This window comes from Ptychodera flava, chromosome 12 (assembly GCF_041260155.1).
Source record: "Ptychodera flava strain L36383 chromosome 12, AS_Pfla_20210202, whole genome shotgun sequence".
Taxonomy (NCBI): Eukaryota; Metazoa; Hemichordata; class Enteropneusta; family Ptychoderidae; genus Ptychodera; species Ptychodera flava.
In genome coordinates, this window is record NC_091939.1 from 3035447 (window position 1) to 3063231 (window position 27785).

General features: G+C 36.9%; 1 protein-coding gene across 2 annotated transcripts in view; it reads right to left on the reverse strand.

Annotated features, from left to right (window-relative positions):
• Positions 1-27785, reverse strand: part of LOC139144714 (VWFA and cache domain-containing protein 1-like) — a 49867-nt gene that overhangs the window by 16436 nt on the left and 5646 nt on the right. Inside the window, exons 1-15 of one of the 2 annotated variants that reach the window (XM_070715438.1) lie at positions 19963-20094; positions 9671-9866; positions 8827-8889; positions 8327-8491; positions 7478-7692; positions 6602-6764; positions 5512-5671; positions 5048-5134; positions 3281-3412; positions 2780-2874; positions 2304-2442; positions 1792-1953; positions 1231-1357; positions 679-790; positions 169-250 (exon numbers count right to left, since the gene is read on the reverse strand). In XM_070715438.1, coding sequence (XP_070571539.1) covers positions 169-250; positions 679-790; positions 1231-1357; positions 1792-1953; positions 2304-2442; positions 2780-2874; positions 3281-3412; positions 5048-5134; positions 5512-5671; positions 6602-6764; positions 7478-7692; positions 8327-8491; positions 8827-8889; positions 9671-9832 — 1864 coding nt within the window. In that variant the 5' untranslated portion in view covers positions 9833-9866; positions 19963-20094. Of the gene's footprint in view, positions 1-168; positions 251-678; positions 791-1230; positions 1358-1791; positions 1954-2303; positions 2443-2779; positions 2875-3280; positions 3413-5047; positions 5135-5511; positions 5672-6601; positions 6765-7477; positions 7693-8326; positions 8492-8826; positions 8890-9670; positions 9867-19962; positions 20095-27785 lie in introns of those variants that run through there. The other variant, XM_070715439.1, reaches the window with a different exon arrangement.

A 27785-nucleotide genomic window follows, 5' to 3' on the forward strand; every position in this document is an offset into this window, starting at 1 on the left:
CCTATAGATAAGAATTACTACATATAGACCCTACTCCATTCTACCCTAAAAATGATTCACGATTCTCATATGTCCGGTGACTCATTAGGAATCAATAAGTGAAGTTTCAATAAGATAACAGAGAGTCTGGATCTGACGAGAAATTATTTGAAAAGCTAAAAAAAATACCTAGTACTGTATTCTGTTTCAGGGAAAGTTGTTTACCATTCTTTGCTTGAACAAAGCACACTACGTAAGGCGATCCTTCAACCTAAGGAAGGAAGGGGGGAAGGTAAGATTTCTTACTTTGCCGTTCAGTCTGTGTTCTTGACTCTATAAGATACCCAGACAGCATTTTCATATCGACTATTCCCGCTTTCAACAAAGTGAATGATAAACCGCTATTCATCGAAGTGAATTATGAGAAAGATGTGTGAAATTGAAGTTGACATAAATTTTAACTCATCGGTGAGATTCTTTATCTTAATAATTCTTCAAAACCAAAAGTCATTTGAAGTAAACAGCCTTTGCATTTTCACCGTGTTTGTCGATATTTTAGAATAAGCATACCCAACATTAATATGTGATGCTTCAATTGTTACATCAATTTAGCTTTTTATTTTAACTGTAGTTTTACGTCGTTAAGCATGCAAGCAATACCAGAATAAATACACCAAACAATAGAAATCTTAGTATTACCTTTTCCCAGTAGTAACTGGATTCGACGGAAGTCACAAAGACCCCTTCTTTGATAGAATTACCTCGAGGCATTGATCGCTTTGATGCAAATGTAGCGTTTCCAGATTTTTGTCTGTAGTAATATGAGAAATGACAAAGTTTATCTATCTATCTATCTATCTATCTCTCTCTCTCTGCCTGTCACTATCTATCTATCTATCTATCTATCTATCTATCTATCTATCTATCTATCTATCTATCAAAGTTTATCTATCTATCTATCTATCTATCTCTCTCTCTCTGCCTGTCACTATCGCTAGGTGTCTCTGTCAGCCTATATCTTTCTGCTGGCTGTCTAACTCTGTGTCTTGTTAACACAGTACTGATCGAAAGCATTAAACGTTTCTCCTTGAATAGCAGCCCAAGACGACCCCGCTCCTTAGAACCTGTCCCGTGTCTATACCATGTACCCTAGTGTTGTTAAGCTATCATTGCAAAAATAATTCACCGTAGGCCCAAAGACACATTCATTTAAAAGTTAATAGATCTGCATACTGGAAGCATTTCACCCACCTGGAAGAGTTCAGGAACACAATTTCTCTAAATTCACTCTCTCTTTCCAATGCCGTCACGTGAACGAAAACCGGGTCGTCTTTAACGTTGACCGGAGCTGGCAGCAAGGGATGCAACAACGTCCGCCCTATCAATTACATTTAATGGCACAGATTAGTAAAATTCAATGCTAAAATCTAAAAGAACTTCACACGAAAGTAACCGTTTTGTTTGCGTTCGCCATCATTTGCTGGTCTTTAACTTACTGTCTGACATACTGAATGACATACAAAGCAATGTAGATAGAAGAACATTATAAATAAACTGGTAACTTCTAATGTAATATTGACTGTGTTGATAAGAGCGCGATTTACCGACGCTATAGCATGTCTATGACCCTGACAGTCCTTAACGTACCTTCGTAGTAGTGAATCACGAAGAACTGAGCGACCAATACAACAAATCATGTCTCAATTTGTGGAATTACAAAATTACTAGAACCTGTCGATTTTCTAATGTAATATATGTCGTCAATTAACACTTACAATTAACTTCAAAGGTCTACTAGCTTAACATATTTACCTTCAGCCTTGGTATTGACTTCATAAATGAATGCATAAGAGGTGTCGCTTTCTTTGAAGTAGGTGATATCAGCAAGAAGATCGTGCAGCGTGATATCAATACCAACAACACCTTTCAATTCACCATTATATTTCACTGGTAGAGCAACAGTTGTCATCAAACCTACAAAATACACATACACGTAAAACGAAGTGCTTTGCGGTGTTTTCCAATCTTTGCTAAGCTGACAAATGTTCAATCAGGGCGTTCCGTCTACATGAAACTGGCAAAGACAAATGCATATTTTGTGTTGTTTGTTAAGTCCTTTCCTATATCACATTGTGAAAATGACTTTGGACAATGTCAGAACGTTTTTTGAAAATGTGCCTTGTAAATGCATTTTATACACCCAAAAGATTGCAACTAAAAACCTTTCAATTGCGCCTCAAGCTCATTTGCGAAATTTTATGTTGATTTTGGTATTAAGAGAAGTTATCATTGTGACGGGGAAATATGAAATCTTTTCAACATACCTATTCCAGTAGCTGGCTGATACGGAACTGAAAAGACTGTCTCTTTTCCTAATTTTTCTGTGTGTGAGAAGAAATTGTAATATCTGGCCATGGTATAACGTAAGTGTTCGGAATCTGCAACTCGAGTATAATCACCTGGCTGCAATAAAATTTATTTTATTGTGATGACAAGCTGGTACTTTGAACTTTTAATATTTTGCCTGTCATGATGCATCAATGTATTTGCTTCATTGCTTATAACATCAGATACAGCAATGAGAAAGCCAGTGTTGTTCGTATGACGTCATTGAAATTACACACGATGTTTTATAATTTTTAACAGCTCTGGAGAGTTGTCTGTAGTACGAGAACGTTAAGAATGAGTGACTATGAAGCCGGGAGATAAGGTCATACATCACAAACATATTCTAATGAGGAGAAGCCGAAGGTTATTCGAGAATAAAGTCATCTGTTTCTTAATAGGCCTTTCCATGTACCTTAATATGTCCGATTGTTGTATTCGCCTCTTCCACTCCGTATCTTTCAAAGTTTTGCTTTGCCAGGTCTTCCAGGAAACTTGACTCTTCATCTTCTGTAACAGTAGCAAAGCACGGTTCTTTGAGTTTCAGGGATAAACAGATATATATCTTTCAACGTTGATTATGAACATCCCTTTGCGTCCTTCATTTCCTTCAATCATTCTCTTTCTAATGTATGTATCTCTATATGTCTGTTTGTCTGTCTGACTGTGTCTGCCTGTGGGTCTGTCTCTTTATCATAGGAAGGTTCTCTTAGAGCTTATAACAAGACTGTGACGTGCCATATTTGACTGCATTAACAGGTCAAGTCTTGAACAATGCTAAAACGAACGCATTCACAGTTTCTCGAGCTTCACAAGATTGGTAGGTTTATAATAATTCTGGATGTAAAATGTCAATACGGTCAAGAGCCTTCTCGAACAGTGCTGTTTTGACAATACAGCAAAATCGAAGCATTACCTTCCCCCACCCCAACAGTTAAAATAACAACTTTGTTTTCCATGTCTTCGTTATTCATCCGAACAGTCTCCATTATTTTCATCTTATCTTCTTGTTTTACCTTCCCATCCGCCAAAAATAAAATGACCTGTTCTGGAAAAAGCAAACAAGCACATTTAAAAAGGAATGGAATATCGGTTGAGCTTGCCCATTTAAATAGTTTTCTTACTCAAATTCAACACTTAGGAATAATTTGTTTACCAACACTTTCATCCACAGAATATCTACAGTATGTCCCAAACTGTTTCGGTGATCCGAGAAAGTGTAATGCCGAATGCTACTTAATTAAGGCAGACCTTATCCCGACAGTAACATTACGGGAAACCTCCATTAACTTAGAAATACCCTACTTCCCTAGAGGATCAATTTCACAGACCTGCCTTTCCTACAATGGCACTACAATGGCACCAGCTGGATTAGATAAACATAACAATGGAACATTTACATCTTGGGGATTAAAAGTCTTCAGTTAGTCACCCGAGTTGGTCAGGCAAGAACTCGGGTTTCAGGTACCATGCAAGTAAATGCAGCCTTCCCCTAATGAGAACTGTGATCGATGACTCTTGCACTGTACAGATCACAGATAAATAGAAAGACAGACTATCAACATGCCTTTTGTTTCATGGTCGTGTCGGTAGACTATGGCCTTTTCATACTGAAATGAGCTTCAAAGGTGTCAGATTTTTCGGAGACTTTGTTCGTGGTTGATAATTGCACGAGATTATGCGAAAAGTTAGCCGAGACGGCATCGTGCTGCCAGTCGCGTAGCAATCATACTTACTTTGTAACTCTTAGGGCAGAAATACTGCTTCAGGCCAATCAAAACATAACACGCCAGCAGTTTCATAAACATGTCCTTCCATAATTTTTAAAAGACGATATGACTGACCATAAACCATTTAGTAAAACAGACAGTATCAATCAAAGACCTTCAAATTTGGTTCAAACACACTCATTATACATTCATAAAAATATGAGAGGAATTTTTAAAATGGTAAAACTCACTTTAATGAAGCTCAAAACTTTCTTGTTTTCGCCAGCACGCCAATTCCTCTCAGCGCCGCACGACGATAACAACAGCACAAAATTTGCCGAACAAACTTTCGTTTAAAAAGTGGCAAAAATCCGGAAATCATTACGGGAAACCTCCATTAACTTAGGATACCCTACTTCCCTAGAGGATCAATTTCACAGACCTGCCTTTCCTACAATGGCACTACAATGGCACCAGCTGGATTAGACAAACATACAATGGAACATTTACACCTTGGGGATTAAAAGTCTTCAGTTAGTCACCCGAGTTGGTCAGGCAAGAACTCGGGTTTCAGGTACCATGCAAGTTAATGCAGCCTTCCCTAATGTTACTGAAGGGTGCACGGTCGGCACTCTTCGGAAAAGAGATGCGAGAACAACCTATGGCAAGGTGAACATGGATGTGTTACGTAACCGATTCAAAAATACCCGTTGCTAGTCTGCCTTTCTATTTGTCTGTGTACAGATGTAGCTGAGTGGATAAGTTCACAGTGCTGAAAAAGTATTTCTATACTTAATGCAAGTTTACATGGTCAAATGCATGGCTGTTATATTCACAAAGGCCAGCATATTCAGATTTACGTAAAAAGAGTACATGTACAAAATGCGGAGGATTAAATATTTAATGTGTTAAAAGCAATAAAACTAGCTCTTAATGGTCGACAACCAATGAATTATTACAGTAATTGACGTTACCTCTTTCCGTCATATCGTCATCAAGATTTGAACATGCACCGAGCAAATTAAACGCCTTTTTCAGGGCTTTAACATAGCTTGTACCACCTGAAAGAGAAAATAGCAGCGTGTTCCAACAGAGTTTTCTAGATTGTCATCGATAATGCAAATATTTTACGGACACTTCATGTGTGCAAATAATTATTACATATTAAATGGCGCAATATTATGATATGTAGTAAACTTCACCAAACCCTGAAATGTTTAAAAGCTTTGCATAGCATAAACGTGTTCTTCCTTCGCATAAGTGACACACAGTTTACCTCTCATCCAAACTGGAGTCGCCACGTCATTGGCACTAAATCGGGGAGCATAATATAATTTCCTGTATACAACAAGCACAAAGTTACTGCCATATTTTCAACCGAAGGGTGATAAATCAAGTAAATATATAGAGGTGTATGTTTTCTGCAAAGTTATCTTACCTCTTCCCGTTAGCGAATGAATAAACTGCTTCAAATCACGTATGTTAGCGGGTGTCGCTTTCGCCAACTGTTGACTAAAACAGTTCAGGTAATCTTCTTCTTTGTCTCCGACACTACCTCTTAGAGTCTCGGCTTCGTCAGAAAATGCAATCACGCCGATCTACTTTTTACCAATGCAGAGAAAAATCAGAATTCCTAATTCAGAGAGTCATCGACCCAAGACTTTGATAACTAATCACGTGATAACCATACGGGACAGCATATGTGTTTTTGGGGATACTATGTGAATCGTTTTGATTTCAAGCCATGATCTGCCCAATAAAACTTGTGCTTGCAACCGACGGTCACCTGTCTAATTTTAACATTTATTGCGACTTTTTTGTTACTTTACAACACAATGTTGTCATTTGCAAAAACCCAAAGTACACCTTCCGAAGAAATAGCTCACTTGATGACCGCGTCGAGGGATCAAATCAATTTGTCACATCAAACAACAGAGTAACGTAGTGAAATGAAAGTAACATATCCGATTATGTTGACATCCTTCTAGGCGGTCAAAACGCTACGCAGTTATTTGTAATCAGTCAGTGATTTAATGAAAATGTGATAAAACAAGTTCGATGCTATAAAATATAACCAAAGCATTAATAGACTTATAGATGTTATGTCTTCCTGTATATCTACATGTTCTGATATCGCTATAAAAATTTCTCAGTAAAATGTTCTCTTGTTTGCAAGTGTGACAGAATCCCATTTCCTATTTTTCATCTGATTTTTGATTTCCTCCTCCATTTGCATTAGCATCGATGAAAATTATTCTTCCAAGTGAATACGCCAATAAATAATAACTTGACACTAACTAACTAACTAACTAACTAACTAACTAACTAACTAACTAACTAACTAACTAACTAACTAACTAACTAACTAACTAACTAACTAACTAACTAACTAACTAACTAACTAACTAACTAACTAACTAACTAACTAACTAACTAACTAACTAACTAACTAACTAACTAACTAACTAACTAACCAACTACTTAACTAAATAAATAAATAAATAAATAAATAAAAAGTTCATCATAACCCTGTCACTTGGGTTCATGGTATCCAGTACAGTTATAGTGGCTTCAATCGCGACTTTCATCAGTGTCTTGTCGCCATCGATACGTTTGCTCATTGACGCGCTCTTCTGAAGTACAATTACCAAGTTCTTGGGTTCCGGAGTCGCTGTCTCCACATACCAAGGTCTATCCATTGCAAGATAATTGTGCGAATAAGATAATGACAATGTCAAAGGATTCATAATTTTTACAATGTAAATATGAAAATATGTAACGTAAGATAATTGATAAAATTACTTTTATAAGATCGGCACCGTAAAGTAAACGCGACTGCAGGTTCGACTGATACCGACTATACTAAAATGCTGTAACATGGCTTTAAGTTTCTCGATGTTAATAAGGCTGATAATATATGATGTTAAGGCAATATTTCCTGCCGCAAAACCTTACCTTTTTGAATGTTAGCTGATATTCGTGACTGGTACACAAACACATCCAGACATATTAGACTAATCAGTGTTCACCGGAAGCTAGATTTATAGAAGACTGGTATAATTGACAAACTTTGAATGATTACATTTTAGTAAAGTCATAAACGAATGATATCCAAATGCCAAGACAAACTGAAATTATTAAGGGTAATGCATTTCCAACGTATCCATGATGATACAGGATAACTAAAGATATAGGATGAACGTTCGCTATATTTTAAAAATAATGAAGTTGCATGGGAGATTCATGCAAACGACGATTTTCATTCACCAAAGAAAGAAAGAATTGAAAGAATTCGTCAGTCAAAGCTTAAGCTTTAATTCAAGAATGAATGCCGACACAATGAGCTGCCACAGTGACTTTATTGTATTTCAATGTACACAGTAAAGTAACAAACACCGACAAACCTTATTCTGTTGTCGAAATCCGAGCAACTTGGTCGTTGCATTGCTGGATATATTGTAAAAATTCCCCTTTCATCGCCAAAGGACTGCCATTTTAAACTTGGGATTCTCTTGTAGTTATCTTTCATAGTATTGATGACGTTTTCTGATAAGATACTTCGAGGGTTGTCTTCATGATTGTCTTTAGCGACTCTAACACAGGCTCTGCTCTTGTCAATCTTATAGTAAATACGATATCAATCAAGTGGCACTATTTATTATATAAAAATTTCAATGTCCCCAAGAAAATTTCTACTGTGAATACTCAATCTCGGAAATTGGAGTCGTATCTTTCGCTAGGGTGCTATGCCATCAAATTTCACTTGCACTAGGATACCGATTCCAGTAATTTCCATAAAGGGACATGAGTGTAACTTGTGGCATGTTTTTCAGTATTCTGCTTCTGTATATCAACTACCGTGACCCTAATCCATTTGTCATGCTGATATTTTGAGTATTCTTTTTGTCAACTCAGCTTGTATGTGTGTAGTGATCATTGTGTATTGTTTACGAATGAATCCTAGTCCGGACCTAAATACAATTTTCAACAATAACAATGGACATTATACTCATATAGGATGTGTTGATATGCTAAATACTTGGCATTAAATGACAGTTTAGGGATATAATGCAGAAAGTGAAGGGAAACCACAAAACAAAAGTTCTGAAAAAATACTAGCCAAAAGATACAGCTTGTGGAGCTATAATTCATCAGTTTGGAGTTAGTAATGTTTTGCTGTGCCAAAATCATTAAATTTCAACCTTGCGTCAGCATTGCTTTGACAAGTTTATCAGCATTTCGAATTTATTTACCTCTTTTCCAAATTTGCTATCATATTCCAGGCCTGATGTGACGTCACAACAGTACTCAAATTCCGCTTGTTTCTCTTCTTGGTTAAAAGACTCTTCGACGGATTCTTGTAGACGTTTTAGGGCCGACACCCGCAATCTTAACTTCACCTCAAGACTGCCTTGAAGCTGTTAAATGAAATTTCAAGGAAGCTGTTATATCTCTGCTGAACTAAACGTAAATGAACTTAATGCCCATGTTCCATGTGCGAAGATTTACAGCTGTTGTCTCAGAATGTTAAAACAGTCACAGTTGAAGCACAACGTCAAAATAGATGGACATACATTCAACCGGGACACATTTTTGTTATTTATGTTTTACTGAGTTAAAGCTTGATTCTACAGTGAGAATTTCGTGCTCGCTTTCATCGACCTTTCACTTTCTCAAGTGCTTAGCACAAAGAGAGATAGTAACAGTTGTCGTTTTGACATGATCAGTAATAAATAAAATATAAAAAACTTACGCTCTCGATGACTTTCTTCCCCTCAATCGTTGTCTCATCAAAAGCCAGCGTATTGAAGTAATCCTTGGCGTAATTTAAGAGAAAATGTGGGGAATACAAGATTATATTAAACGAACACATACATAATTATATCAGTATTTTGGCGGGCGATTCTGCGTAAGAAATATTCTTAATCTAATTTTTTTACACTTCTGACGTATTAGTGAAAAATGTAAGAAAGCTATGGAGATTTCTGGTCTTTGTCACGTGAAATTCCAACGTGAAGGCACACAAAGAGCACGTGATCCACAAACTATAGTATGATACTAATTTTGTAGGTACTAATTGGAGAAAGGACAAGTACACAAAAAGAAAGAGGCATTTTGAGAGAGAGAGAGAGAGACAGAGAGAGACAGAGAGACAGAGAGACAGAGAGACAGATGTGATAGACATAACGTAACAATTAAGAAAAACATTACTTGTACTTTTTGCAATTATCGATATAATCACGTATATCCATCTCGTAATTCCACAAAGGTCATGTAAAATATGGTCATTCGTCCTCATTAATTTTCAACTTTTCTTGTCACGTGCTTACACTCGTTATTTAAATATATAACAAAAATGAGAATTATTGAAACTATGGACTTGAAAGAGAAAGTTTCAATAAGTTTCCAATGTCGCAAACGTTCTCTATAGCGTTTTAATATTCTTTCGACGCCTATGTAAAGCATACACTAGAAGATACTCGACCGCCTGTAAAGGGACTTTATGCATTTTACAACTTGTGGGAGGGACTCCGCCGTGATAACGTTTGGTAGTTCATTAAATTGGTTGTGGTTTACATAACTGTTCCTATCGTTACCTGCATTACTCGCACACCTAGCCCACTGTCCGCTAACGTATTGATTTCTTTGGACAACCTGGTGACATCGAGATGAATGGCTGTGACATGTCTTGATAGTATGGTCACCATAACAACAATGGTAACGGTAAAAATTGACATCGAACTAAGCCTGGTGTCCATCTTATTATCTCTGCTATGAACTGGATAATGTACCCTGAAAAGCGAAATCGTTAATCTCTGCTCAATTTATATATTTAAGTCTTGAAGTACATCGTTTGAGATGAAAAATATAATAACAGTGTCTCAGTATCAATGATGAATATTCATATAAATCGGTAACTGTACAATTAATGAGTTAGCCCGTAATTCTTACCAAACTACAGTTTGTCATGTTTTGGTTTATCTAGTGCCGATACTTCAAATTTGTACAGTGTCTTGGCAGATAGTTCGATGTACAGTCCCCCACCTGACACTGTGATGAAACCAGTTCACACGTCTACACCAGAACGGAAACAAGCCCGCCTGCCTGGAAAATCGTCAAAGCCGATCTGTGTTCTGAATTTAATTGCCAGTCAATAAAAAAGAAACGCTACCACATTGAACATGTACTCGAAAGTGCCAAACCGGATTCATTTGCTGTTCTTGGATTGCAATCCAAGAACAGCAAATGAATATAGTTTGTCCCAATTTGAAGCATCAATCAACAGAGCCAGTAGAATACAAAACTAATGTTTATTAATTGGCGGTGACTTCAATTTTCCTGGCTGCAACTTGAAAACAAAAACCATCAAAACAAATACCCAACATGCAAATCTTAATTACAAGTTTGCAGATATCTTAGATGATAATGGCCTTGTACAGGTGGTTGAATATCCAACAAGAAATACAAATACCCTAGACCTGTTCATAACAAATCTACCTAACAAAGTGCACGTGTTGAAACAATGCCTGGTATCTCTGACCATGACATTGTTTACATGGAAATCAACATGAACCCTATTCTCAATAAGCAGAAACCCCGCAGTATACCACTATACAAAAAAGCTAGATGGGAAATTCTTAAACAGGAGATGACGTCATTGCTCTTGAAAATAGAGGACATGGTGAAAGACAACTGTAATGTCAATGATCTGAGGAATGCCTTTAAACTGTCATTAGAAGAATCAATTGCAAAGCACATACCTCATAAATTAGCCAAGGCAAAAGATGGTTTGTCTTGGATTACACAGGAAATTAGGCACTTGATAAGAAAACGAAATAGACCAGGTGCAGCCAACGAACAATGAACTTAAAAAGGGGTCCTTACTATGATAAGATATATTGTGCATGACAAGTAATGTGAATTGACTAATTTTAAGTCATGAGGGTAATTAATTAGCTGTTCATAATTTGCTCTCCCACTGAAAATTTTTCGACTTACCCTGCCGCACTCAAACTTCATTTTTACCCGCTCCCCACATATTTTTGCCTGTTTCCCCTCCCAACTGTGAATGTTTGAAGCTCCCCTGCCCCGTGGTGAAAAAACAACTTCCTGATTTCCCCTGCTGTGGAAACAATTCCCCTCAAAATTTTGTCATTCCATTTCCCCTGCAGACATGAAGCTACCTACCCTGTGATGAAAAAAATGTCGATTTTCCCCTGCCCTGAGAAAAAAATTCCTGAAAATTTAACATTCCCATGCAAACACATACTGCAGTGGCCTTGTATTTGGTTTCCATCTCGCAGTACATAGAGTGAGATGTGGGGTCAATCCATAGGCTAAGTTACCTTTAAAAGGTATAAGTACTTGCACTGTGTCTCCTTTCCCGGAAACACCATGGCTGAAATTCCGCTGTCCCGTTTTACAAGTAGCTTCCCCTCTCCTCGTTTTCGCCAAGCCCTGTCCCCAAGAAAATCAACCAATATCTGCCCTGCCCGACAAAAAAAAACTAAAATTTGCTCCCCTGCTACCTAAAAATATGTCCCTGCCCTAGCAAAATTAAAATTTCCCCTGCCCTCAAAAATGCTCCGGAATAGCTTTTTCGATGAATAGCTCCGTTGGCTGCACCTGATAGACTATCCAAGAAAATGAAAAAATCAGCCCATCCAAATCATGTCGCCCAGTTTAAAGAAGTGAAGCATATTGCTCAAAAGAGACTCCGTCAGACATATTGGAATTATATAGAAGACATGTTCACCCCCAAACAAGATGATAATAAACATTCAACCATTAAACGCTTTTGGACATACATTAAGCATAAAAAGCCCGGTAAGTGTGGTGTGGCCCCGCTCAAAGAGAATGGACGGCTTCATACTGATGCGTCGTATAAAGCAAATATACTGAATAAACAGTTCCAGACAACTTTTTCCGAGGGCAATGAATTCGATGATCGCTGCCATATGCCAGATGGCACAAATGTACCATCTCTTGGAGATATTAACATAACTTCTTGGTCTTCTGGCCAGAGGTCCATATATCTTTCTTTCATAAATATGACTTTGTTTGTGTACCTTCTATTTACTGTCTGTTCTGTGCTGTTTTGTGTCTATGTTTACAACTATTGTCTTCCGAATTTCGACCTACTGTCATTGGATTATGGATTGGTATGATTGCGATTATTTTTATATAACAATGTTTGGTTTTAGAAAATTACTCGCAAATTTAAATCCGCACAAAGCAGCAGGTCCAGACAACATCAGGCCTTTCGTTTTAAAACAGCTTGCAAATGAAATCGCACCAATTCTCTTCATCATATTTCGAAAGTCGTATGTCAGTGGTGAAATTTCTGATGACTTGTGTAAAGCCACTGTAACTCCAGTTTACAAAAAAGGCCAGAAGTATAATGCAGAAAACTCTAGACCTATCTCTCTTACATGTGTATGCTGTAAATTGATGGAACACATTGTAACAAAACACATATTGGCCCATGCTGAAACAAACAACATCCTGTACCTGTTACAAAATGGATTCAGACAGCGTCGCTCATGTGAAACTCAGTTACTTGAACTCATTGATGACTTAACAGTCAATATGGAATGTGGTAAACAAACAGATGTTCCTGTAATGTAGTCTGGTTCCCTGACCCATTTTCCCCGGTAGAGGGCGTGGGGAAAAATAGGGTTAGGTACCGGGTAGCCATCTTGAACATAATTTTGTTCAAGATGGCGGAGGTTAGTCACCTGACAGAACATGCTACAACAAATATGGCTGCTACCATGAAAACGCCGGTCAAAATTCGACTGGATCAGAATTATGTTCGAACGCTGGTATCCGAACCAAAAATATTGGCACACGAGATGGGAAACATAAACTGAAAGGATTAATCCAGAAGTACGGGGAAATAGAGGTGATTGAAGGCTGGCTGTAATATCGCAGCAGTACTTGTGGCGTGTATCGAGCGCGCTAGGGACATTGAGGTCATCGCCGACTGTGGCGTGATCCCAATGACCCTAGCACATTCGATACATGCCACAAGTACCGCTGTGATATCACAGCTAATTGAAAGCAAACTTTGTTGGAACTGTGAACGACGATTGATTTCGATGGATAGAATGGTGTCCGAATTTCGTGAAAAATGCCAGGTATCATGTCGACGTTCTAAAAGTATCAAGAGCTGTGCTAAATCACAGTCGCTAAATCACGGAGGTAGAAAGTCTTTCTTTCTACCTCCATGGCTTTGTGGTGCAAACAAGAAGTTGGTGTCAAGTGAGCCTGAAAGTGCGAAACCCAAGAAACATGAAAAAAGTTACAAGTGTTACTTTCATCCAATCATAGCTTTTTTATTTTAACCCAATAGCGTCCATGTTTACATTTGCCGGTACCTGACCCTATTTTTCCCACGCCCTCTACCGGGGAAAATGGGTCAGGGAACCAGACTACCTGTAATGGACTTTTCTAAGGCTTTTGATAGGGTCAGTCATAGCCTACTGATTCACAAATTACACCATTACGGCATTAGAGGCAAATTCTGAACTGGATACAATCCTTTCTTTCACATCGCAGTCAAAATGTAGTGGTGGATGGCGAGTGCTCTGGCACTGTAAAAGTTGAGTCTGGTGTCCCCCTTGGGTCAGTACGGGGTCCGTCATTGTTCTTGTTCTATATAAATGATATCCATGCAGACTTGCAATCCATCGTTCGTTTGTTTGCAGATGATACAATTGCTTATCTCACTATTACCTCACCAGCTGATTGTCAAGAACTACAGTCTGATCTTGATAAATTAGGAATTTGGGCAGATAAATGGCAGATGTCTTTTCATCCTGATAAGTGTTCTGTACTCATAGTTACTAGAAAACGCTGACCACTTATTTACGATTTCAAACTATACGGAAAAATACTTACGCACAAAACGTCAGAAAAATATCTTGGTAGTATAATGGCATGTGAGCTAAATTGGCAGGAATACATAAATTCAATTTGTAACAAAGCCAATAAAACGCTTGGTTTTCTACGGAGAAATCTCAACATTATCTCCTACTCAATAAAAGAAAAAGCTTACAAAGCTCTTGATAGACCTATGCTTGAATATGCACCTACAGTTTGGGACCCATACAGACAAAACGTGCTGCTCGTTTCGTTTTCAACAAATACCGTTCCCAATCAAGTGTTAATGCTATGCTACAAAAACTACAATGGAAATCCCTAGAACAACGTAGAAAAGAAACCAGACTTGCAATGTTATTTAAAATTGGTACGCAATCAGTAGCCATTGATAACGATAAATTTCTGAAACACCCAAATAGGCTCACAAGACACATGCACTTTAGAACGTACCAGGTTCCAAAATTTAAGACAGACTACAGGAAAGAATCCTTTGTCCCCTGAACTATTATTGACTGGAGCAATTTACCCAAAGACATTGTGACAGCAGAAACACTCGAAACTTTCAAAGCCAAAGTAGCACATTTCTATGAGTGATTATCTACATTGTAAATTCAGTTGCGCACAACTAGGAAAATCTTCAATTTGATGAAGAAGAAGAAGAAACAGTAATTGAAACTATCAATAGCGGTTAAAACTACGCTCTTCATATCCACGATTTTCCTTTGACAGACAGACATATCCAGATTCATTTTACTGCCGGGTAGCCAAGTTTATTTTCAGTTTCACGCTCCTTTACACCTAGCCTACTGCTCAAGCAATTAATAGCGTTGCCAGGCTTGGATTCCCACATTCTGTAGATATGTATCAGACTCAACCGGCATTTGCAAAAATACCTTCTCTAATGAGACTACAATAGAGCTGAGCCCATAAGTTCTCGAGGAGTAACTTAGGAAATATAATTTTGTTTGAAAGTGACGGTTTTTTATTCATAGAAGTTGTTCTGTTTGTCACTTTGAAGAGTGATAAAACTTTTTTGGGGTATACTCTTCTTCCTCAAAGGTGATAATGGCTTCATTGACTACTATGAGCGTACGGTATATAGGTACAGGCTATGTTGCGAGATCGAGTCGCCCAATTGCATGAACTGGGCAAGGAATAGGTTAACCGCTTGTTCCAGGCTCCTGTGGGTGCTGATCCGGCAACTCGCTTAGCCTGGTGTCCTTGGTTCAGCAGGTGACCCTTGATATACGTCATAAAGGTTGCCATATACGTCATCCAAAACGCAACTATATCGATGCGTTTTATTTTTACTTGTAATTTAACAGTAAATGTATGACAAAATCTTGACTAAAATAAAAAATATTGAACGTGTGGCCATAACATTCGATGACACAGCACCAGTTTTGATACATTGCAACGGCGGCCACTCTGCGGTCAAAATGTACCCCTGCTAAACTACACTAAACTTGCTAAACTTCTCTGTCCATTCTGCAAGTACATCTGATGAAGGAGACTGTTGTCTTCGAAAGCTCATGCTACAGCAAAACAGTTGATCAACAGTATGCTACCCTTCACAATATTGGTATCAGTCAAGATCAAGATGGCTCTATTTAAACTTGCTAAACAACAGTAACGCATGCGTATAAGTGAGCGCCTTGCGGGCACCCTGGCTCGTTGCAGACATGCCGTATCGTTTTTATACAGAGAAAAAGTCACAGTAAGTTATCAGACCAATAGCAGTACACTCTGAAAGGAGAAGTAATAATCACCCCTGTTTGAGATGTTTTTTAGAATAGATGCCTTAAAAATAAATACCGAAATGGAAAATTATTTGCGCTTTGGAAAATTTAATCATTTTATCTTTTGAGGAAACAGTTATGGAAACGTATGTGCCTTATAGAAATCATTTGCTGTTGGCCTATTTAGTTTTTGAAAACGATGGAGAAGAAATAGTCGTTACATTTAAGTATGTCGTCACGATTAACGTTTCTTTAATGGTAGATTAGCATTTTGCGGAGGAAACTCCAATGAGGAAGAAATTGAATACATCAGTCCTTATCTTTGAGGCTACAAAAACAAACACAAAAACATAAACTATATTGTAATAAGTTGCTTCTAGGCAATCAGCCAGATTACTTTATACTCGAACAATTTGTTACAAGTATCTGGTCAATGATGAGGTCAAAGTCAAAGAACAGATATCTTATAAGTCTATGCTGAGATTTTTGACAAGTTCATGTCCAACTTTCTTTATCTTATATGAGTAACGTATCTCGAGTCTAGAATTTTTAATATTGTCCTGAATCAGTTTCGCTGTCTGCGCAGTCTGTCTTTGCTATGACGCAAGTGTGTGAAAGATATTTTATATCTCTTTAGACCTTTCAGAATTTTTAATATTGTCCTGAATCAAAGTTTCGCTGTCTGCGCAGTCTGTCTTTGCTATGACGCAAGTGTGTGTGAAAAATATTTTTTTTTATCTCTTTAGACCTTTAACAGATTTTTGCTGACGCCCCGTTTTGCGTTATAAACCGGGAAATATTGAAAGCTGTTTCTATGATGCGCAGTGTGGTTTTCTCAACCACACAATGTTCATCTGATGGTGAAGTTACTTCCGGTGTGTGAAAACTATGCCTTTATCTCCTATATACACTCATTGTTTTCGTGACTAATTCAACACAACAAATTTCCAGGCACGCACGTCCCATTTTGCTATACACGGAAAGATTACATTATATTACATGTTATGAATGCCCTATCCTATCTGGCATCATATATCAGGCCCCAACGTACATATTTTTGAACTACTTGCAGCTGTTATACATTTTTAGGGTCCCAGTAACGTTAACTTTCTTGATATAATCTTTACAATATGTCAGACTTGTATCAACGTATACATACGCTCGAAGTTGTGTTGACGTCACCAGAGTGCGTGCATCAAATAAAAGATTGATGATACTCGTCAAATATTGACACCTACATTCGCAATTTTCTACGGGCGGATGACACTGAAAATACTGGTTATCTCAATGTTTTGATGGCAGTATGCAACTGCCTAGTTACATCTAATTTGTAAGTTGTTGTCCTTTACTTTAACTTGATTTAAAGTATAAAACTAGGGCTATTCTGTACGTAATTGGCTGTTTAAAATACAATTAAATATGACGATGATTTAAATCAGCCAGTCGGCTAAAAACTTCATAAACACTGCACATAGGCCCGGAATTTGCCAAATACAGAGAAAAAAGAAACCGCGAATCTGAGACAAGAGTGCTTCATAAATGCACAATCATCAAAACGGCGAAGACAATATGAGTGCTCTGTCGGCCAGAGATTATAACAACAATTGTTTAAATATATGTATTGATTTTTAATGTTATGTGCATCTACAGAGATAATTTGTATATTGTCTCGTAACTTAGTTTTACTTGTACACAGTGGGTGTTGCTATCACATCGTCATTGATTCTACGAAGGCATACAATGGACCAAGAAAAGAAAACAAATGCATGGCACAGTAACGTAATCGTTCGATTCACATATTTTTAACCACGTCCGAATGTTGGTTATTAAAATCCCCTGCCACATTGACTCAAATACAAGTATGTTTGATAACTCTTAAAGTCAACGTGACGTTGACAGGCGAAATGACACTGCGACACTCCTGGGTGTATAAAATTGTTATGAATCATTGCAAAAACTTTAGCCCTTAAAACACATCACCACCCTGACAGTAGATAGTCTTGTAGTTGATTCTGATTTGAGGACGCCGAGTACAATAAAGCGTGTCTTTCAACGATTTTAACCTATATGGAAAACGAACTGGAAAAGTACATTAACAATACACTTTTTTCATATTGTGGTCAAATTAGGAGCGGCAATGATTTTTATTTCAGACTCTCCTTATATGAGCCCCGATAAGCTGTTGATGTAGAACTAAAAATTATTTCTACCTCAATCTCACTGTCCGATCATGTTACAGATGCTTACCGGTTCCATTTTTATGAAAAATGTTCAACAAACGCTGGAGCGAAATCCGATTTTTCATTAAAATAGATAGATAACGTTGTTTATGAACATATTGAAGGTAAGAAGCGGGAGAAACACACTAAAAGAAAGACGTGGGGGAAAGACGAATTGTGCATTGTTTATTACCATAGAGCCACGTTCCGGTCACATGTCTGTAATTGTTAAGAGGTGATGGAATGACGATGGCGCTACATGGGTCTCTGGTTGCAAATATGTTCAAGGCACAGCAAGTAGAATCAAAATTTTCTTTGCCACAAGTGATACTTAATATATTCTCGTTGTTTCTGCTACGTAGAACTCAGATCTTACAATGGTCTGCTTGTAAGATGTGTAAAAGGGATATCATTTCACATCCAGGAAAACTGACAAAGAGCCCGCAATGTGTAATGTTTCTTGTAGTCTAAACTTTTAAATTGTATCGCTCGATCTCTTCCCTTTTATTTTGCTTTCCTCTCTTGGAACAAGCATTTGTTCACACAGTATTATAATAACGACTGGCAGGCCGCTGCAAGGGTCTCGTGAACTGTTGTGATGCTTGGTGAACAAGTGTGGTTTGGTGGCTCGCAAACCCATCATTGCTAAGATTAAATGATCAACCATGTCATTGTCATGAGACAAAATTGCCCACATTTTTCAGAGACAAAAAGGTATTCAGGTCAAAAAGAGGAAATGATCACTAAAAACAAGGAAATCGGATGCTCTATTTTATTCGAGAGTTTTTATTCAGACATTTAAGGTTTCTTGAACAAAGCTTATCGTTGGCGAAACGGACGATTTCCTTTCAAATTCATAGGATGAATGATACAGGAGCTTTCACTTCTATTATTTTCTTAGAGATGTATGGCTACATAATATAGAAAGCTTTACTTCCTCCATACGTGGAAAAACTTTGGCTTCATATTCTGTACATTGCGTCTGATTCACGAAGTTCAGGGTTCACCAATATTTATACCTCGACGGAAGAGGTCACTTACTTTTGACCCCACTCATCAGAGTATACGCATCATTTACTTTATCCAGAATTTTACTTCTTATGTGACTTGTATGTGAATGGGTCAAGAGAAAAAAGGCAAATGCTTGTTTCAAATTTTCAAAGTCTAGTCTAAACTTTTCTGATATTTACCATTTGTGTTGGAAAATGTTCATAGTAAAGATGTTAAAACCCTCACATTCGCATTTTGCTCTAAAAGGGGCCAACAAGTGAGGATGTTCGACCAAAAGAGTCATTATATGGGGTTGCATATTATGTCATTCACAGTCCTATAGAACATTAGAAATATAAGTCAGATTGTTGTATTCCATTACTATTGTACGAATCTATATATTGACATCCGGGTCTCGCTGACGACTTGAAACCAGGCATTTAAGTTTCACACCCAGTTGATTACAACGAGGCAGGAAGAACTGATAAATCCTCACGCTGTGTTATCAATGTGGTTCAGAGGTCGAGATCAGAAAAGATATTATAACTTAGGTCGGTCATTGAATTGAAAAACACTTTTTACAGTTTGGGATTTACCTGATTAGTTCTGATCGTTTGATATCCTCCTTAGCTTAATATGAAATTTTAGTTCGAATCCCAAGACACTCAGAATGTGTTGTATCAAAGATATCCGGAAGTGCTAAGATCACGCTTCAATAGAAGATACGTTTATTTCCTAAAATTCAAAGATTCTGAATTTGAAACAATAAGTGCTAAGATTTCAAGTACATTGGTCAGGTAACTTCAGAAAAATTGACAAGTATGCAATACCTTGAAACGGCTTTCTGTGGCGGCTACGACGCCATGTCCGCTATGAATTCTCCGTTGTGCATATTCTCACTTAGTGACTGGTCGGGTTGCGCTGCAATCAAGTCGGTAGCCGCTTGTGGCAAGCAGTCTTGCATTGACTTTGCTCGAACTCTACATATTTTGCAATGGTCAACGTAAGAGGGATCAATCGATGCATCAAATGAGTGATAAATTACAAATAACTTACCCCAATTTTCGTCCTCACAAATGGCATGAGTACATTAGCGCGCGTGTCGATTACGTGCGGAAATGAAACGAAATAATCACTGATGGAGTGACGATTTCTTCGTGTGTCTTATGAAACAATCAATTGACAACTGAGAGCTATACAGCAAACTAGTCACATGACTAGTCTCTCATTGTGGCAACAGATGTATTTGAGATTTCTGGGACTAACCGCTTAAGATACACACACTCGACCAATTACGAAGAAGGAAACCAACAAAAAACATTTTTGATAAAATATTGAATTTCAACGCTGTCATCGTAAAATGCGGTACATGTACACAGCAACTCATTAGCCTACGCAAGGCATCAACACTCAACAAACCAAAGGTTCTTTGAATACCGACAGCAGAAAATGTCCGAAACACCATGAAGTTGACCGGACAATGGATTACTACTTTCATAACTACTATCATCAAAACGGAGAAGACAATATGAGTGCTCTGTCGGCCAGAGATTATAACAACCCTTGTTTAAATACATGGATTCATTTTTAACATCATGTGCATCTACAGAGATCATTTGTATATTGTTGTCTCGTAACTGAGGTTTACTTGTACACAGTGGGTGTTGCTATCACATCGTAATTGATTCTATGAAGGCATACAATGGACCAAGAAAAGAAAACAAATGCATGACACAGTAACGTAATCGTTCGATTCACATATTTTTAACCACGTCCAAATGTTGGTTATTAAAATCCCCTGCCACCTTGACTCCAATACAAGTATGTTTGAAAACTCTTAAAGTCAACGAGACGTTGACAGGCGAAATGACACTGCGAGACTCCTGGGTGTATAAAATTGTTATGAATCATTGCAAAAACGTTAACCCTTAAAACACATCACCGCCCGACAGTAGATAGTCTTGTAGTTGATTCTGATTTGAGGATGCCGAGTACAATAGAGCGTGTCTTTAAACGATTTTAACCTATATGGAAAACGAACTGGAAATGTACATGAACAATACACTTTTTTCATATTGTTATCCAATTAGAAACGACAATGATTTTTATTCCAGACTCTCCTTATATTAGCCCGAATAAGCAGTTGATGTAGATCTAAAAACTATTTCTACCTCAATCTCAATGTCCGATCACGTTACAGATGCTTACCAGTTTCATTTCATGAAAAATGTTCAACAATTGCTGGAGCAAAATCCGATTTTTCATTTAAAGAGATAGATAACTTTGTTTATGAACATTTATAGAAACGGCATGTTGAAGGCAAGAAGCGGGAAAATCACACTAAAAGAAAGACGTGGGATTTTAAAGGAAAGACGTTGTGCATTGTTTATTACCATAGAGCGATGTTCAGGTCACATGTCTGTAATTGTTTAGATGTGATGGAAGGACGAAGGCGCTACATGGGTCTCCGGTTGCAAATATGTTCAAGGCACATCAAGTAGAATCAAAATTTTCTTTGCCACCAGTGATACTTAATATATTCTCGTGGTTTCTGCTACGTAGAACTTAGATCTTACAACGGTCTGGTTGTAAGATGTGTAAAAGGGATTTCATTTCACATCCAGGTAAACTGACAAAGAGCCCGCAATGTGTAATGTTTCTTGTAGTCTAAACTTTTAAATAGGGAGTTCAGTGCAAAAAATAGTAATTATTTTAGTGTTAATATTGTTTTTGTCAAACTAACTAAGAGAAGCAAAACAAAAAAAAAATTCAAAATCCGTGGAGTAGTTTTTGAAATACAGCAATTTCAATATCGCAAAAAAGCAGTATTTTCATGAACATTTGCCAAAAAAGTGCGAAAATCATAAAATTTGCATTTTTAGGGATGCCAAATTCGAATTTTATTCTTGAAAAATTCCCACATCTCTTATTTTATGTAATAAAAAGTTAGTTTTATCAAATGTATTTAGTTGAAGTATGAAATTATTACCACAAAATTGAAAAATTGAAGGTTAAAGTTGAAAAATATTTTATTGGACTTAGTTTTTTTGCGCAAGGCACCATGGGAAAATTAGGAAATCTATCATATTCAAAAGCCTCTAACTCAAAAAGTATACATACAATCTTGCTGAAATTTTCTGTTACAAACAACATTTGTATATAATCTGTGTATACTAATTCAAGAGTCAAGAAACATTTCTTTAATTATGTTTTGCCAATCTTGAAAATCAGAAAAACTCTATTTTCTTATGCACACGGCACTATGGGAAAATATGAAAATTGATCATATTCAAATGCCCATAACTTCAAAACTGTATGCACAATGCTGATAAAATTTTCTGTTTAAAACATAATTTATACATAATCTATAAATCCTAACTCAAGGGTCAAGTAACATTTGTATTATTATATTCTATGAACCTTCAAAATCAGAAAAAACTCTATTTTTGTGAAATGTACGCCACCATAGGAAAATTAGAAAAGTTATCATTTTCAATAGCCTGTAACTTCAAAACTATACACACAATACTGATAAAATTTTCTGTTAAAGCTAATATTCATACATACTCTGTGTATCCTAACTCAGTACTCAAGAAACATTTGCATTATTATATTTTGTAATCTTGAAAATCAGAAAAACTCCAATTTTATGCGCATTGCACCATGGGAAAATTAGCGAATTGATTATATTCAAATGCCGATGACTTCAAAACTATACACTCAATTCTGATAAAATTTTCTGTTTAAAACAACATTTATACAAAGTCTGTGAATCCTAACTCAAGATTCAAGTAACAATTGTGTCATTATATTTTGTCAACCTTCAACATCAGAAAATACTATACTTCATCAGATTATGTACTGTAAGCTTTACTAGGGGTACCGGGTGACCCCCCAGATGGGTACAAGTGCCCGAAAAAATATCAGTGTTTTGTCCAATTCAAAGTAATTCTGTTCACAATTTTTCTGATGAATCTTGATGAAAGTATCAGTACCAATATTGTGGTAGAGTGAGTGATTTATATTCTTCAAACCTCCATGACAGTCAATGCATGTGTCAATTCAAGATCATCAGTACTGTACATTGACTTACTGCATACTGACATCTCAGATGCCCAATTCACTCACAATATTTTCAGGCGCACAAATAGATATGGCAGAAATATCTTGTGCATGAGGAAGTTTGACTTATATCTCCTAAAACCCACATCACAGCACATTACATGCAACAGATAATTGAAATTGACCATATCATGATAACCTTGTGACCTCAGTGGCAATTAGACAAATTACCATCGTCATCAGTGGTTCAAAAATACTGATGATGTTAAATTGTTCATACATTTGCTCAATTTCATTTATTTTTTAACTGACCATGCACGAAGCAAAGAGTCTTTCGGTTCAATGAAAATTTCCTGTAAAATAAATTTTGGCTCAACATTTGCTATATCTTCGTGTGTTGGCCATTTAAATGAATTTGCACCCTTCCGTGAAAGAAAATTTGTTGTGACTATTTGACTGCCATCAGGATGCAAATTAACATTAGTGATTTCACCAGCAAACCAGAATTTTCATACGCAACAGCAATGTACATTCCAGCCTGTAATCTTCTTTCTACACCAAAGTTATATTCTTTTCTTTTTACAACTCTCTTTTTGTCTTTTTCACTTTATGTGTCTGTTCAGTGTCTGCTTTTCTCCTCAAATTCTCATTGATTTCTTTCACAAAAGTTGGTAATTCACAATTATTTCACGTATTATAGTTTTCAAATTCTCTGTCAGTTGCTTAACAGTGAGTTTCTTTCCACTCTCTTGCCACTTTGTCAACTTTTTATTTGGTACACAAACTTTTAGGACAGTTACCCTATATGATATCTGGTCCTTAAGTGCCTTGATATGTTGACTTCGTTTAATTTCCTTCAGCTTTCTATCGATATCAGACTCATCTTCCCATACACCCCACTTATTTTTAATTTTATGCTCTAACTGTTGCCTTTTTTGTTGTTTTCTTTGATGTTGTTTTTTTTTTTTTTTCCATTCTTGATTTCTGTAATTCAAGTCTTTTCTTAACAAGATCTTTACTGTGCATGTATTCTCTTTTCTTTCTTTTTGGTGCTTGCTTTCTAGCTATTCGTAGATATTTCATTTTGATGTGTTGTGGCAGCTTGTGAAGATAAGCAGAAGTTTTATTCCTGCTGTAACAAATTACACCAGCCTTTGCTACTCTACTTTTTTGTGGTGCTTGCCTAATCTGTCTGTCCAGGTCAGAGAAATCACTTTCTGACCTGATATTCGTCAGAGGTGCACTCTCAACCTCCTCACACAATATCACGGATGGCTGATTTTCTGATCCACCAGGTAGTTGGTTACCAAGCTGCCTTTCAACAACAGGAAGCATAGCCTTACAAAAAGTTTGCAATGCTGTTAGTGTCAGCAAGTCAAAATTTGTGTCTCTTTCCGTTGGAAACAGACTTGAATACAACTCATCTTTTACAACAGTTGTATCAGACAAATAAACCATTTCACTCAACAGAGGTGTTGCATCTGAAGAGTTTTCAGCTAGGCAAGTTTTCAGTTCTAACCAGTGGATATTCATACTGTAATAATTTATGTCTTTTCTTTCCAGCAAGCGCATAAGAGGACCTGTGATAAGTTTATATACAATTCCGAGAGCCCTGCATTCTGCCATAACAACGGATTCACCTAATATTGCTTTGATATGGCAGATCAAATTATTTGTTGACCCACAGCGCCCAGACTCCAAAAAATCTGAAATATGGTGCTTGTGGTGATAAACAGCAGCACCTTGATGAAAAGCAACATTAAATCTGTTGTGTTCAAATGTTATTAAATGCTGCTTTTCTTTCAATTCATCCATGTATGGTGCAAAATCTGTATAAACTCCTGATTTTTGACATCCTGAGTCAGTGAAGCCTTTGCTAGCTTGATACAATAGAGAAAAACATTGTGACTGACCACTGAATGTTGTCTTTTCGGTTTTCATCTGTGACTTATGTTCACTTTCAAAATTTACACATGCTTTGCTAACTGCTGTAGCCATGTTACTAAGGACATGCATACCACATAAAAGATGGTTTACAGTTGCCAGTTTTGATTTCTCAGTGTCATTTAATTTATCCCAGTTTTTTTCAATTATTGGAAATAAAGTTTCTCTTAGTTCTTCCATTTTGCTTTTATATTTTTTATTGACAATGTGATGGTCAGTCATGATGTTTTTGCTGCGAAGAAAAAGCTGTGCATATATAGATAATTTATCATCATCATCATCAGAAATAGCTTCACTGAGCTCCTGAAATGTTTGAATTGTAGCATTCAAATAGTCATCAGCACTGCCTCGTAATAGTTCCTGGAATCCCAGAGACAAAGAAGATTTGTCTGGCAGTGTCACTTGTAGGCCAGCATAGTCTATAAATTTCTTTCTTGTGCCGTCACTATGAAGGGTGTTACACTTTTCTTGCTCTAGTATTTCAGTGGCTGCTTGGGCCTGTGCAATAACAAGTGCCTCTACCTGCAACATTGATGTAAGCGATTTGCTCGGCAGTCGCTTAACATCAATGTCCAAGAGATTTTTTATCACAGACTTCACAATTGCCGTGCAGCTGTCAATGGATACATTATGTGATAGCAGATCATAATAAATCTGTCTTATTGTGTCTGTGTATTTTCCATTTTCAAATGTTTTTATCTGGTTGTCACTCATCATCTCTGTTATCTTTTCCTGCAATTCCTGATTCTCGTTTTCAAGCTGATTGATTTGATCCCTTGCATCTTTCAATTTTATGGACTCTTCTTTATCAGTAGCATGGGCTTTCTTTTTCCAGTAGCTTTTATTTTTTTGTAAGTTTGTCTTTTCTTTTATTATTTGATCTAACTTCTCTTGCAGTTTCTCAGTTTCCTTTGTCAGTTGATTAATATGTAGTAATTGGTCATCAATCACTTTGTTCTGTTGTGTAATTTTGCATTCCATCTTTGATATTCTCTCGTCCCTCCTTTTCAGTTTCTTATTTACATTTCTTGGTGTTAATGATGCAAGTTTTTCTTTAAGTTTACTGATATCACTGATTTTCTGATTATACTTGACTTTCAGCCTATCCAGTTCTTTCACTTTCTCTATTACTGTCAGCTTCTCCTGTGATAATTCTGCCATGGCCTCTCCTAGCATACTTATTTCTTGATAACTGTCTATCAATCTGTTTGTTAAATTTCCCACCATTTTTTCCACATCGATATCATTTCTGTCAGCCTCATATTCAGTTTCACTTTCATTCATAACACTCATGTGTGTGTGTGGTGTATCAACATGTACTTTACACTGTGGGAGCTTATATACTTGGTTCATAAAACTTTCCAGTTCACCTTCATCATTGTTTATGATTAGTTTCAAATATCTGTCATGTATTCTTGTCCACTGTCTAGTTATAGCAGCTACACTAAGTTTTGTTTCTTCAGCCAACTGCATCAACTCTCTCAACCATTTCACAGCATGATCCCATGGAAGGTGGTTTGTACTGAGAAAATTACGCAATTCCATTATGTGTCTGATTTCAAGGTTGATAGTGTTATCCTGGCTATCTGGAAAGTTACAAGACAGCAACACCTGCTTCGTAATGTTTTTCTCCAAGAATACATCTGGCAACTTTCTCTCTATCTTGCTAGCTATGATGGTGTTTAACGCTTTATCTTCCTTTCCTTCTCTATTTGCTTTTTCTACACTCTTCCTAACTCGTCTTGTTAAGTTACTGATTTTTGATGGTAAAGTGATGTTTGGGTCAAACAGCTTAATGATGTGAGGAAAAGACTGTTGAATGTTAATTCCTGTTGCCTGGAGACTATCATGTAAACTTAGATACAGCTCATAGGTTAATGGAACGTTACAATTGATATCAGCTAGTGTCTTCTCGCCTGATACTAAACTTTCTAAGTTGTCCCTGATCTGAAGTGTAGTAGTTTCCATGTTTTCTAACTAGAAAAAGAAAGATTACCATACATTGTATTTCCAACAATTACATTCATTGACACTGATAAGAACTATTCTTGAAAAAAAAACCACCCAAAAAATAATGTTACTCCTGTTTTGAGATGAAAAAAAAATAGACCCCTCTAAAGAACACGAAAACCAACCCACGAACTGTAAATAAGGAAGAAAAAACTGACAATCCAGACCGACCATAAATGCTAAATTAGCAATTTGGAAAAGGGTAACCATGCCAACACAAGCTCTCTGGCCTCTCTGAATACAAAGTTACGAATAAACTGTCAGGCTTTTGAAGGAAAACATTCATTTATCACTTTCAAATGTATTGAAACGTTTTTTTCTCATTACATGCTACACTGACTTCAGTAAAATAAAACCTAACCGTGTTTATTTACGTTTATGTTCTGTCTGGGCCGTGGTCTGGAAAACATCGATAGTCTGATTGAGACATAACATGGTCATCGGTCATCGCCGTAAATTTCACTCAAAATCACAATCATGCTGCCAAATTTTGAAGGTTATGCTCAGTAATCCTCGAGTTTCTGTCAAAACTACTTTTGTTTCATTGAAATCAGTTAATTTGTAGACAGGAAAAGGCCGACTGCAAGCCAAAGACCCCGGAAATATGAACGTTGTTGTTGTGCATCGGCCATTTTGACCCAGTTTCGCGGGGAATTCCCTGACCTCACTCAGCCTCGCCGGCATCCAAATTTTTACGGCAATAATAAACGGTGAGCTCGTCAGTAAAAAAGTGTTTCCATGATTTTAAAACTCAGTAGAAATAATGAATTACCCATAAATTTACGTTTTACAAATTTACGTACCGTACTTCCGTAAGAAAAATCTTTGAGAAACCTTTGACCTGCTCTACAGAATATTGAATG